Source organism: Gadus chalcogrammus, chromosome 15 (assembly GCF_026213295.1).
Source record: "Gadus chalcogrammus isolate NIFS_2021 chromosome 15, NIFS_Gcha_1.0, whole genome shotgun sequence".
NCBI lineage: Eukaryota > Metazoa > Chordata > Actinopteri > Gadiformes > Gadidae > Gadus > Gadus chalcogrammus.
In genome coordinates, this window is record NC_079426.1 from 3,230,428 (window position 1) to 3,240,427 (window position 10,000).

The window sequence follows — 10,000 nt, forward strand, 5'->3', positions numbered from 1 at the left end:
TCCACTCTTCCCTCCCTTCCCTCCCTCCTTCCCTCTCTCCTCCTCCCTCCGTCCCTTCCCTCCCTCCCTCCCTCCACTCCCTCCTTCCCACTCCCCTCCCCCCCTCCCTATCTCCCCCCATGCCTCTCTCCCTCCTATCCTCCCTCCCTCCATCCCTTCCTCCCTCCCTCTCTCCTTCCCTCCCTCCCTCTCTCCTTCCCCTCCCTCCCTCCCTCCCTCCCTCCCTCCCTCCCACTCTCCCTCCCTCCCTCCACTCCCTCCCTCCCTCCACTCCCCCCCCCTCCCTCCCACTCTCCCTCCCTCCCTCCCATCCTGTCTCCCGTCCTCACTCTTCATCAGAGTGACAGAGTGTCTCTGCAGCCGTGCGTGTCGACACATGTACGGCTCAAAGGACAGGTGACAGGGTGGGCGAGGGGGCGCTGCTGGGGTACGTTGGGAGAAGGGCCCGTGACAGGGCCCGAGTCTCCCTGGGTTGTCATAGCCCAGGGCCTCCTTAACTGTACGTGTCATCTGCTTCCTCCTCTTTGAAAGGGCCCCCCTGGGAGGTCGGGTACCCCAGGTTCCCCCGGACCCCCCGGAGTCCCGGTGAGTAGGCCCCCGTCCCTAGAGGCTTATCGCCGCGTGCCAGGGTGGGGGCTTTTTTTTTTTCTCGGGGGGGGTTTAAATGTAAATATGTTCAACCAACGTGCGCAGGTAACCTTTAAAACCACGTCAGCCGGCGGAGCGAGCGCAAAGCGGGAATACTTAAGAGGCAATTATCCCGGGAGAACCGGCAATCACTGTTTTTTAGAAAGGAACAGGTTTGTTCTATTTAGGACATACTTGCAACACATTGGGTCTATAATAAGCATGTGTGTGGAACGCTAATGCAAATCGATTGGACGACGTGCAAAATCCACACACGCACATAATCAGTCACGCACGCTGTGTGCTTTTGAACATGCAAGGTGACTAGTCGGAGTCAGAACGTGGCACCGAGTGAAAACCTGGTGAATGTCAATTTTCATCCCCTATTGTGTGTTCGGTTTGCGAGTGCCACAGCGAAGCGCAGGGGAACTTGTTCGTAACTCATTTAAAGTTTTCTAAATGCGAAATGTGGAAACTTATTCTGCTATTTCTGGTCTTGCTCTCGTGCGAGTTGGAGGTGATAATGACTAAATGATAAAAAAACTACTATATGTATGTATATTAAATTGCAGTGATTCAAATGCTGAATGGAATTCTGACTTTTTAGCACTTGTCTGTATTAATTAAGCAGGTCTTTCTCTGAATAGATTTTCATTATAAACCATCTTATACATGTCATGATCTTGGGGTTCAGCATATTGTGCTACAAGTTAAAGACATTCTTAACGAGAAAGGTCAACTTGCAGCTCGTTAGAAATGTGTCCATAAGACGCACGTGTATTTATAGTTTTTTTCTTTTTCTCCTGACAGACTGCCTTACCAATTGTCGGAGATATGGGAGCCCTGCTAAAGGTAATATCGTTATCTCATTAATAAAAAAACAGTGGTGTTGCAGAAACAACGGCCTACCGAGAGGTGTTAGGTTTCAGAAGGAGACTAATGAATCAATCTGGTTTTTTTCTTGCTAAGTAGCTCCACACAAGTGATCTCATGGATGGGGTTAGTGCTGCGATGTACCAAAAGCCCTTTAGTGCCTCCATCAGGGGTTTTGAAGAACTGTTTTCTGTTTGTATTTATATCTAAAAGCCAGTAAAATAGCCCCTTCACCAGAGGCCTGCTTACTGCCCTCTGAAAAATGAGGAGCGTTCATCACAGTCATATTGTACAACATAATTGCGGTAATTGCACGTTTGCGGTGAATTCTTAGCTTTCATAACTGATTTGATCGTAGATTGATGGAATTGGGTGTGTTTGTGGGGTGTGTGGGAAGGGGGGGGGGGGGGGGGATCCATCGCACATCAATGCAATGTGAACTTCAAAGTATTTTTCTTTTTTTATGAAACATTTTTGCGCAATCTGAAGACATCCAGTCAGACCACTGCAGACAAGCCTGTGAAGCGCTGTCTAGATGGCCCATCACACATAAACGACATGTCATTATATTCAAATGTTAAATATAATGACATAATTTAGCATTTAGCATTAAGACACAAAAATAATGGTTAGAATGAATGCCAGCTGTCAGATGTATTGTGATGGTTTGTTGTTTGTTTGTGAGTTGGCATATACAATCAAAGTATACATTATTTGTTAGTATGCATGCTTAGCCTCTTAACAATATGATGGATAATAACACCTAACCTTCCATGCTCTGCTCTTAATCCAATTGGTATAATGGGCTCACTATCATTAGCATTCATTTTGTTTAAAATGTTCCTACATCACTCATCGGTTTTGTCCTTCCCTGTGATTGCATCGGGTTATTAAGATCGCAACAACAAGCCTCAATAATTTCAAAGACTGGTTTAAATGATTCATCATAACACCACAGATTGTCTATTCCTAATAAGGTTGATGTAAATATTCATCAGGTTGATGCTGCGATAGCATAATAGCCATGAAGACAAAAAGGTATATTCTTTAGCCAGGATCGCTAATCGCTAGCGGTTTGGTGGCACACATAGGTCGGCTGTCACAGGGAGTAACCAAAGCCCAGCTGTGTTTAGTAGTTAAAAAGCAAATGATGTGTTAAAGGCACCCAGTGCAACTTTCGAGGCTTAAAAATAAACATTCAATTTCTAGTCTTTTTTACACATAGTAAGTTTCAATAACTCCATACCATTACATACTGACATTCAAGCAGCAAAGATGAGACGTCGTTGTGTGGTGAGAACTGATAGAAAATCGATAACAACAACAATGCCGCCATTTTCTTTATTTTTTGTAACCTACAATAAATAAAGCAGGCTTCCAGTCAATGGAAAAATGGCTTCTCCCCACCGGCGATTGTTGTTGTTTACGATTTTCTATCAGTTCTCACCACACAACGACGTCTCATCTTTGCTCCTTGAATGTCGATATGTAATGGTATGGAGTTATTGAAACTTACTACGTGTAAAAAAGACTAGAAATTGAATGTTTATTTTTCATTGAATGTTTACATAAAGTTGCACTGGGTGCCTTTAAACATTTCAAATTAGTGCGAAAATTAACACCGTCGTTTTGACAGCACTTAAATTCATATCAATATTAATATTGATGAAGATGCATCAGCATACTAGCCTCGGAAAATAAGGTGTTTTAAGTCAATGTTTCCAAGAAATGATTTCCTTTTAGTAGGACCTTTTGCTTCCTAAATGTGTCTTCAATTCGTGTTGAATTGGCTGAATAGAACCATGATAATAAATAACAACCGTATTTAATCACAGGTCCACCTCCTGGTGAAAGATGATTTCTCCTGCTCTTACCCCCTGACAGGGCTAAATTATGAACGCCCCCAAATTAATGTTAGTGTTGTCCACAATCATCATTATTGTCTACGACTTGGTTGAAGTGACATCCTTCCCCCTTTTCAATATTCTGATGAGTTATTCTAGGTAGGAGAATTAAGTGGAATTTGAAATCCTCTTCATAATTATTTTTTAAACAAGGTTTGACAATTAACCTTGAAAAACGTATTAGAATACATTTTCATGATTAAAACTAGGAAAAGTGTGATATTTATTAAAGGCATCATTCAATTGCATATACAGAACTATATTTGAGCAATCATTTGGTTTGATGGAAGTCAGAGTGACAAGGTGAATGGCAACCATCCCTACACCTTTCATTGTGTTATTTTATTAATATCCACAAATTGGCTTTAAACCTCTGCTGAAGGACCGCATGTTACACTAAAGGCACTCCCCACTTTTGGAACACACAGTACCTGCCCGTTATTCATTCTTCAAACCGCGTGAATTCTCGGAATTCTTAAAAGCCATAGACACCACTGATTTCTCCACAAAAGACTATGATTGAATCACCGTTTTGCTTGATTTAGTCAGTTGTCAGCACGTAATGTGTCCACTGTGATCTTATTACCATTAAAACAAATTTTAAAGCTGTTAGCAACGTTTATATTCTAACACCGGATATAAAACGAATAGTATATGGTGATTTATATTGAAACATGGTATCGACCGGTGAATCAAAGCACTGTCTGGAACAGATGGACGATGTTGTGATTTCTTCACCTAAATGTCACATGCGCTCGAGTTTGACAAAGTTCAGTCGCTCCCCTCTCGACGAAAGGTTTTACTCTCCGTCAGATGTGTCCATTTTTCAGCGCTGCAGACAGTAAGTCAAAACGGGGTCCCCCCCAGAGCAGTAGACGCTAAAGGTCCCCAACGCAGTGCAGCAGTCTCCCTAGCCTCAGAGGAGATCTTGTATTTTCCCACTGGTAACAACGCATGTGTCTAGTTTTAATGTGATGTCTTTGGTGTGTGTGCAGTCAGACTTGTTGTCTCCCTTGTTCTGTGTGGTACTGTACTGTCCAGTGTGAGCCAACAACACCAAAATGGATTCCAGGCGATCTGCGTCTTTTGGCGATGATAAAGACTTGACTTGACCTGACGTGACTTGAGATCGTATGTGTGTGTCTCCGCCTTCACCCCCCTCTCTGTCTGTGCCCGTCTCTGGTAGAACGCCTGCAGTGTGTGCCAGACCAGGCTCCCCGGCCTGCCCGGGCAGAAGGGCGAGAAGGGCTCCCTAGGAGCTGCTGGAGTGCAGGGTGTGGAGGGCGAAAAGGCAAGCACTCGCTCGCCCGGTCTGCCGTCAGTGTCGATAGAAACCGCCACGATAACGCCCACGCCATCACTGGAAACTCAATGATCTGTGTGTTTATGTGTGTGTCTGTGTGTGTGTGTGTGTGTGTGTGTGTGTGTGACTGTGTGTGTGTGTGTGTGTGTGACTGTGTGTGTGTTCCACGTGTCTTCCGGTCCAAATCAGGGCGACCAGGGCGTGAGGGGAGCCATGGGGAACCCGGGGAAGGAGGGACCGAAGGTGGGTGGTCGTTTGAACGACCGGTCGCAGGGTCTGCCTCTGCTCCCGCCGGGCCACCCTGCGCGTGGTCCAACGGTTCCCCGTGGAAACGTGCGAGATGTGTCCTTGGGAGGAATAGTTCCCCCCTCCGCGGTATCTAACTGCATGTGCGGGGAAGGGGGGGGGGGGGGGGGGCTGCGGAAGTGTGTTGCTATGGCAACACATTGTACCACGGTGAAATGGGCCATGGGAATTGCAAGTCATTTACTCCTTAAGAGGTGAACAGGGATTATGGAGTTTTGTTGGAACCAGCCCCACACTTTGAGGCCATTAGAGACGGGGTGGAACCATTGACGGGCTGTGTTTTTCTTTTTCTTGTTCTTGTTTCTTCCCTGTGATGGTGGCTCTGTGCGACAGGGGGTCAAAGGAGAGAGGGGCTTCCCGGGCCCCACGGGGGACAAAGGCGATGAGGTGAGTGGAACGCACCGAGACTTAGTTAGTTAGTGTCAAAAACACAACGATGGTTAGTGGTGGGTTTAGCATATTGTATGGTATGTATAAACTTTATACAAATATAAACTTCTCTTGCGCGGTTGTTTTAGAGACATTTCTGTAGCCTGCTGTGCGCTTAGGGATATCAATGTAAGAAGACTGAATTATTTCAACAACTAACAACAATTGTGAAAGATAAAAGACACATTAATCAACATTATTCAAGAATCAAGGCTTGCGTCATGAAAGGTCTTCGAAAACAAACATTTCAAAGCTAAATTATGAATTAATTAATAATTTCATATAAAGAAACAACACAATAAACACCAATAAATTAACTGAAAATGTATGAATAGATACACAGCATCATTGAGCGCAATGTTTCATTAAGTTATTGCTAGCAGATGCTATCAGAGCCTCCATACACTTTGAGTTATGTGAGGTTTGATTATTTTCCTTTCACATTTTTTCTCAAGACAGTATTAGAAATACTACAACTAACCTACTAGCTTCACATCAATTTAAATACAGTAGAATTCCCTTAAATATAATGGAAGGATGGATTTATACAATTGCAGGTGCTTTTACCACGTAACAATTGTGGACTCTTGGTAGGAAAGGTGAAGTTCAAACTTAAAGCCTCAGTTTGAAAAATGCACCAGAAATGTAAATTCATTGAGAAAATGAAACATGAACAATTCATTATTTTCTGTTGTTCTTGAGTGTTTTTTTTATCATCCTTTGACTCTCCGAATAAAGAATACTCCACTTCCTAAATGAGTGCAACAGACAGATAGGGAGAGAAATAAGCATTGTCCCAGTGAACCCCATTTCTACTCCTAAGAGGGCTTTTATGACTTTATGTATTTGACGTCTTTCATACGTTTATTATATTATATTGTATTTTTCAGAAAAACAACATAAAAAAAAGAAACTTGAATGAACACAAACCATGATCGAACAATCACACTTATTATGCATAAAAAAATATATAAAATATATAAATATACTATTTTGGTTCCTTCGCAAACCGAAAACTTTTATTTTGAAGTCCAAAGAGGCGTCCTAACCAATAGCCACAGAAGTGGGACCTGATCCAATTTGAAACTAAGCCGAAGCCCAATCGTAATCCAACTATCAACCATCAAATCCTGAATTATCGAATCACAACCTGAACTGTGTTCGTCTCGCCATCATACTCCATTTCACTTTCAAATCCATCCCATTAAAGGACGGCTTTGATGCTAGGCTCTTCACAAGCTGGGCTCTCCCTGTCCTATCACATTGTCCTTGCCGCGTGTTCCTAAATGTTTGCATAAGTGCGACTTCCAATTATTTCCCCAACAAACGTTGGTGACCGACACCAGATTCAAGAAGCTCATTTCCCGTTCCATGCGCCTCAGCTTTCCAAAGTAAACGGTACGGGGAAACCAACAGAAGGCCTGCTGTCTCAGCTGTTATTCAGCTGACAGGGAGATGGCCAGAATCCATCAGTAGCTAGTTCAGATCCTCCCTCAACATTATTGTCTTTGGTGGGGTGTGATGCAGCAACTGAGATGAGGTAGTTGTGAGTTCCAGACAAGCACCAACTGTTCACGCTTGTAATATATTTCCTCAGGGGTGTGACATAAACATCCCTCTCTTTTGCTAGTTTTTCTGTTTTACCCAGCCATGCATACTGAGCACTTGTTTGAGCAATATAGAGGAGATTGCAGTATTGCATCGGAGTAAACAAATACGCGAGTCCTTTACTTAGTGTCCCGACCCCGTGGCTCCATCCCCTCACAAGATCCATTATAATCATGCAGATACGCCTTTAAAGTACTGCTCCGTACGTAGTTTACAGAGAGCCAGCGTTTTCCCACTTAAACTCAAGGCGTGGAACGGCCCGCGCGGGCTCTGGCGGCGGTCCTGTGGTCGTGACGTTTTATGTGACCCGCGTCAATTCCATTAAACGGGCTGACTACAGGGGGCGGGGATGGAGGGGGGGGGGGGGGGGGGGGGGCTTCGGTTCCCCTCCGGGTCGGAACCGCGGGAGCGTGTAATTCACGGGACACATGTCATATAATTTTACAACATGACGGCATGGGTGAGAGGGGGGGGGTGGGAGGGGGGGGGGGGATGAGCTCCGCGTCGTCAGGGACGAGTCACTCTGCGCGGCGCGTGTGTGTGCAGCGTGGCGGCTATATGACACATTGTCTCAGCAGCTCCCCCCCGTGCTGTTGATTCATGGGGCCGCAGGGGGAGGGTGGCGGAGGGGTAACCACTCACAATTCATTGCTTCCCGGGTGACTGGTTCGGGGGGGCGACGGAGCCGGAGCTGGGAATGCCGATGAATCGGGGGGTGGGGGGGGGTGGGGGGGGGTGGGGGCAGGGGCTGGACGTCTTCCTCTTCCCGGCTTATCGACTGTGGCCACCCACCCTTTGGACGGTCTGAGCTGCTGCTGAGCAGCCAGGCAGAGACAGGCACCCAGGGGTGTTCAACCCCTCTCGGCGCCGTCCCTCGCCGGGAGAGCGGTCGTATTGATCGCCACATCTGGCCAGCCTTCTTCCATTGCCAGGACCCATAATGCGTCTGGAGGCTGGCCAGCCATGCTGAAAGGCATTCTGGGAGGTCATCCGCAGTCACAGCGGCCCTGGGGTTTGATAACAGGCTGTGGGGGGGCGGGGTGGGGGGGCAGCAATCTGTCGTCGGGCCGGGCCAATCATCTCTCAACCGGGGGATCGCGCATCCGAGTTCATGCTGGCGACCTTTGACCCCGCGACCCGAGCACATAGTTCAATGGGGAGGGGAGGGTCGGACGCGGCGCTCCTGCTGGGCGTGGGTCGGCACCAGGACCCCGAGGCCAGCGTGATACGCCCGGAGGCAAACCCCCGAGCCTGTGAGGTCCACCGGTTCATATCCTGCGCGGCTTTGCCAAAGAAAAAACTGGAGCAGAAGATCTGGCGGTGCCCACTCATACACAGACAGGAGGCGGGCCGTTGGGCTGCCCGATGACGGCGGTTATAGAGGCATTACCAAGACGTCATTATTATCCTCATTATAACGTCGTCATCACGAGCACTTCTCTGAGATTGCCGTACAAATCGCCTTACCCAGCCAGGGTGGGCCATGGGACATTACAGGGGACCTTAATTCATTGATAACGTTTGCGTGATTACAAAACAGCCACACTTACAGCAGATGTTGATGGTATTCCAGGAAAAACATCTTTCATCATTTTTTTGTGCGTAATCTCTTCCAGGGGACTCCCGGAGTACCAGGACTTCCAGGGGTGACAGGAAGAACGGGTTCCCCAGTAAGCAGCACCCCCCTCCCTGTCCAGCCCCCAGACACACGCACAGAAACACAAACACACAAACACACAAACACAATCAATGCTCTTCATGATTACCGGCTATAATCCAGCTATGACTTTCCTTGTGTTTTACAATGTGTTTGTGACTCTTCCTTGGTCTTCTGATTACAGGGGATTATGGGCCGGTCTGGTCCCGGGGGTCAAAGTGGATCAAAAGGGGACAAGGTAGTTCCTTGTATTCTTTGTTCTCCATCCCATACATGCAATGGATTGATGAGCCCATTATATGTTTGCCAATAACGTCCCATGGGCTAATGTACCCAGCAAAAAAGGCTAAACTGGGTTAATATGTAAACAATGAGCCATTGTCTCCATATTTAATGTTTTATTGGAAAGGTTGTTAATTGTTCTGTTAAGGGCTTTCTGCAGTCATTTAGCTGACCGCAGTAAAAGAAAATGCTCTATGATATAATCCTCTTTTTTTATCCTTTTCTTTTACAGCAGGGATCAAATCTTTAAATCATACTTAGTGTGCATCACTGCCTGATAACGCAGATCTATCTGTGGGCTCGGCTGTGATTAAGAATCTCTGTGCACCAATGGTCTTTAATGGTGTGTGTGTGTGCGTGTGTGTGTGTGTGTGTGTGTGTGTGTGTGTGTGTGTGTGTGTGTGTGTGTTTGTTTGTGTGTGTGTTTCAGGGGACTGAAGGCCAAACGGGCCGACCAGGACTTCCTGGGCCTCCCGTGAGTTCCTCCTCCTCCTCCTCCTCCTCCTCCTCCTCCTCCCCCCCCCCCTCTATCACCTCTCACAGTCACCTCCAATCACCTCCCACTCTCCTCCTCCACTCATCTCCTCCACTCATCTCCTCCCCCTCTCCTCCTCCACTCATCTCCACCCCTCACACCCACCACCACCTCCCCCTCTCCTCCTCCTCCCCCCCCTTCACCTCCCTTCACAGGGCCTCGCGTTCACAATCCTCCCCAGTGTTCAGACTCCACTATAGTCCGTCAGGAGGCATTCAAAAAAACGCAGGAAAAGTCCCGCAGGAACCCCCCCCCCCCATCATGACAGAGACCACCCATGTCATCTGCTCAGACCTCCCAGCGGCGCTGCCACCGGTGAGGGCAAGTCGCCGAGCGGTCCGCGGCCGAGGTTCGAGGGCTCGGAAGCGTCCCCCGCGAGACACGCGTCACTTTGACTGCTGATCAAACATTTAAATGTGACGCTCGAGGGATCCTCTCTGACGCGAGCGCCTTTGAACGCTGGGGCTCAAAGGCGC

At 47.2% G+C, this 10,000-nt stretch overlaps 1 protein-coding gene across 1 annotated transcript in view; it reads left to right on the forward strand.

The window, feature by feature from the left end:
• The first annotated feature begins 503 nt into the window (after positions 1 to 503).
• LOC130404473 (collagen alpha-1(XIX) chain-like) overlaps positions 504 to 10,000 on the forward strand; it is a 16,407-nt gene continuing 6,910 nt past the window's right edge. The window contains exons 1-8 of the mRNA XM_056609221.1: positions 504 to 585; positions 1,438 to 1,479; positions 4,591 to 4,695; positions 4,897 to 4,950; positions 5,347 to 5,400; positions 8,667 to 8,720; positions 8,892 to 8,945; positions 9,420 to 9,464. Of these exons, the coding sequence (XP_056465196.1) occupies positions 1,462 to 1,479; positions 4,591 to 4,695; positions 4,897 to 4,950; positions 5,347 to 5,400; positions 8,667 to 8,720; positions 8,892 to 8,945; positions 9,420 to 9,464 (384 nt within the window). The 5' untranslated portion in view covers positions 504 to 585; positions 1,438 to 1,461. The remainder of the gene's footprint in view (positions 586 to 1,437; positions 1,480 to 4,590; positions 4,696 to 4,896; positions 4,951 to 5,346; positions 5,401 to 8,666; positions 8,721 to 8,891; positions 8,946 to 9,419; positions 9,465 to 10,000) is intronic.